At 56.0% G+C, this 3,459-nt stretch overlaps 3 protein-coding genes across 3 annotated transcripts in view; all 3 read left to right on the top strand.

Annotated features, from left to right (window-relative positions):
- DQ04_02261020 (hypothetical protein) overlaps nt 1–170 on the top strand; it is a gene marked incomplete at both ends in the record, with an annotated part of 4,857 nt that extends 4,687 nt beyond the window's left edge. The window contains one exon of the mRNA XM_009311687.1: nt 1–170. This exon is cut by the window's left edge and continues 4,687 nt beyond it. Coding sequence (XP_009309962.1) covers nt 1–170 — 170 coding nt within the window.
- Nucleotides 171–324: 154 nt separating this feature from the next.
- On the top strand, nt 325–1,338 carry DQ04_02261010 (hypothetical protein; the record flags this gene model as incomplete). The annotated part of the gene is made up of 1 exon (XM_009311686.1): nt 325–1,338. The coding sequence occupies one exon, from the start codon at nt 325–327 to the stop codon at nt 1,336–1,338; it is 1,014 nt and encodes a 337-aa protein (XP_009309961.1).
- A 423-nt stretch (nt 1,339–1,761) lies between these two features.
- On the top strand, nt 1,762–3,198 carry DQ04_02261000 (hypothetical protein; the record flags this gene model as incomplete). The annotated part of the gene is made up of 1 exon (XM_009311685.1): nt 1,762–3,198. The coding sequence occupies one exon, from the start codon at nt 1,762–1,764 to the stop codon at nt 3,196–3,198; it is 1,437 nt and encodes a 478-aa protein (XP_009309960.1).
- Between the last annotated feature and the right edge of the window lie 261 nt (nt 3,199–3,459).

The following is a 3,459-nucleotide window of genomic DNA, read 5'->3' as shown; positions in this document are numbered from 1 at the left end:
GTCGACCATGCCACCAATTACACAAAAGGAACGGGAGCCGCGAAGGTAAAGTCCAGGCAGAGTGTCGATGCTATGCGTTACGCAACACTGCCGCCGCTTTCTGTGGTCTACGCGCCAGCGATGGTGCAGGAGGTGGAGGACATGGAGGCTGCAGAGGAGGAGGCGCGTGAGTTGTTCCTGCGTGACCCAGCACGCTACGACTGCGTCGTTGACGATCTCGTAAAGCGCGCAACAGAGAAGGTAAATGAGGAGGAAGAGGCTGAGAAGAAGAAGAAGAAGAAGAGGGCATCTGTAGGCCTCTGGAAGGTGGAAGGGGGATTCTCAATGGTATCTAGTCGGCTGCACGTGCGGCCTTCAGTTTCGACACGTACGTCGACGGTTGTTCCGGGAAGTAGTGGTGAGCGCAGCGACTCGGGTGCGACGCCAGAGAGGCAGCACCGTCCCCAGCAGGAGCAGGAAGAGGAACAAGGGCACCTCGACAAGGCACAGGTGGCGTTCGCCAGCGAACTCCAGCACCACCTTGAGGAGCAGCGGCGGGCGAAGAAGGTTGTGGCGTACATCCTGATGGAGATGCGACGCATGTGGCGACGGCGCGAGATGGAGGCAAACCTCGCTCTGCGCGCCGCCGTCGACCGCTTCATCTACCACTCCGTCCTCTTCGCGTGGCGCTTTGAGCGGCGGCGGGTGCTGAACCTGCGTAAGCTCATCCACCTGCTCGACCGCAAGACGGGCCGCGTGAGCGGGTGGGTGCCGTTCTACGCGAAGGACAACGTCTTGCAGGATCGCTTCGTGTGGGAGCCGGCGCCGCCTCACCTATCGCGCCCGCTGCGCGTCGTGCACCGCGCGATGTGCCTGGCGCGGCAGCAGCGCCTGCTGCCAATACGCATTGTGCGGCAGCAGGCGCGNGATGTGCCTGGCGCGGCAGCAGCGCCTGCTGCCAATACGCATTGTGCGGCAGCAGGCGCGCAAGAAGGTCGCCTCGCAGCACCTGCTGTTTGGCTACAAACGGACGCTGGTGGAGCCTTCCATGACGACCGGTGTGCGGCTTCGCCACGAGCGGCGCTGCCGTTTTGCCGCGCCGTTTCAGCGGCCCTCTGCGAAGTTCTCGCCGCAGCTCGAGTGGCAGGACGGAACGCCGAAGGTCTGAGAAGAGTGCCTGTCAGGAACACGAAGGAGACAACGAAAACGGGCGGCCCGGAGTGGGCGGGTGGGAAAAACGGGGGGAAAAAAAAGATACCGGGCGGCATATTTCTGGGCTTGCACGCCATCAAAGTGAGACGTTGTCGACATGCATCATACACTGAAGGCATGTACGTTTATGTAAAACTCAATGAATGAAAGAGCGATTCTTCTATGTTTGCTTGCCCGGCATTCGGGTCTTCACTCGTTCTTCTCATGCATACACATACACACACACACACACACACACACATTAATGCGTATGACGGAGATTGCATCTCCTCTGATCCGGAAAAGCCAAATTTCTCATATTTCCTTTTNAAAGAGCGATTCTTCTATGTTTGCTTGCCCGGCATTCGGGTCTTCACTCGTTCTTCTCATGCATACACATACACACACACACACACATTAATGCGTATGACGGAGATTGCATCTCCTCTGATCCGGAAAAGCCAAATTTCTCATATTTCCTTTTTTGTTTTGTTTTGTTTTTGTGTGTTTGGGTTTATTTTAAATCGGTGCCGCTTTCCTACACGCAAAAGGCAAACAGGTCAACCAAAGCCCACGTGCATATACACCGCAATGGCGGCGTCAAATATCCGGCTTCCACTGTTGGTGGCGCTTTTACTGCTGCAGCAGGCACTGCTTGCTCAAGGATTTAGTAGCGAGGACGATGATAAATCATCATGGATATCGGCGAGTGAGCCAGATCAAAGCATGATGATGCCGACCCCCACGCGGACTGTGTCGTGGACTAGGAACATCACGCCCTCCTTCACGCTGGCACCCGCCGTGTCGCGGACGCTCTCCCCCACTCTTACGGATTCACCGACGGCGACACCGCAGTACTCGCCAACCATCACTCCAACCATATCGCACACACCGTCACTAGAGGAGTTTCCCGACAATATGTACACCAGGGCAGACAGCTGCGACCTCCCCACTCTTAGTCAGTGTGCGGAAGATTTCTGTAACTGCATTACGCGAGGTCCTCCGGAAGGCGGCAAACACTCGTGGCGTGCGAACAATGGAATGTATACCTGCGATGCTCCTGCCGACACAAACTGTTACTATCACCTCTTCTGCGCACGGGAGCGGGTGGCATGTCTGTGGTCTGCTGCGCTTGGCAATAAAACCTTCAACACGATACCATCCTTCGAGAAGGATTTATTTCCTGATGAACCCGACGATGGCGTCTGCGATGGGCTTGAGCACATCAAAAGCAACTTCAGTGGATTTACGGCGAACATGAACTACTATGACACCATGTTCTACACAGAGTGCATAGACTACGCGACGTTCATCCTGAAGCGAACAGGTGGCGACATTTGCACGCCAATTACGGTTCCTATGTTTGTCTGTGGGCCGTCCCTCATCCCCCCTCCACCCGCACGCCACATCGACTACGCGCCGGTGCAGAAGGGTTCACGGCGTCTCCTCATCTCCATTGCAGCCCGAATCGTGGGCAACTTCTCCGCCGTATTCGCTGCGGAGGAGGAACGCGGCTACGGCGCAAAGAGGGTTAGCAGTGTCGTGCTGCTGCTGAGAGAGGCTATGTACGCCTGCTTCCTCAACGCAATCGGCATCGACGGGGAGTTCACCATGACGCACGTGGATGACTGCCTCGTTATAAACTACGGTGTGGGTGTGGGCGAGGCGGACCCGTGGGTGGGCGATACAGTAACGGCGAATGCGCTAAGTCTGATGGTGCGCAACACATCGTGGATGGCGAGGGCGCAGAAGGTGGTGAGCACTGTCCCCGGTAGCGCGAACCTCAGCGCGCCGATTGTGGTCTATGACGTGTCCTTCGAGCCGGGGCATGGCCAACCCGTGGAGAAGATGTGCGATAGCAGCTGTGTTGCCGGCATCACGGTTGTGTCAGTGTTGACGTTCATTGTGCTTCTCTTGGCGGGGGTTCTTTGTTGTCGACAGCCTCAGAGGGTACAGGGTATCTTTGAGGCTAGTTTTGCTTCCATTGAGGAGATGGATAGTTTCGTTGATGTCGGGACAATAAAGTGAGGCACCAGGGAAGTGTGACAGCAAACGGCGAGGTGGTGAGAGGCCGACAAAAACAACAAAAAGGAATTTAAGTGCGACCGGCGGTTTGTGTGATTTAAACAGACAACGCAGGAGATGGTGAAGAACAGAAGACAGCAAAAAAAGAAAAAAAAAGAAAAGAAAGAGAGGTGTAGAGAGTGCGCAGCGGGCTGTGGTTGCGCCAACCACCGTATCGTTGCCCTCTGAGCATGTGCTTCTTCCTCCTCCTCCTCCCTGCACATA

Source organism: Trypanosoma grayi (genome assembly GCF_000691245.1).
Source record: "Trypanosoma grayi strain ANR4 Tgr_226_V1, whole genome shotgun sequence".
NCBI classification, from domain to species: domain Eukaryota; phylum Euglenozoa; class Kinetoplastea; order Trypanosomatida; family Trypanosomatidae; genus Trypanosoma; species Trypanosoma grayi.
Note: the sequence above shows the minus strand (reverse complement) of the source record. Positions and strands in the feature narration are given on the sequence as shown.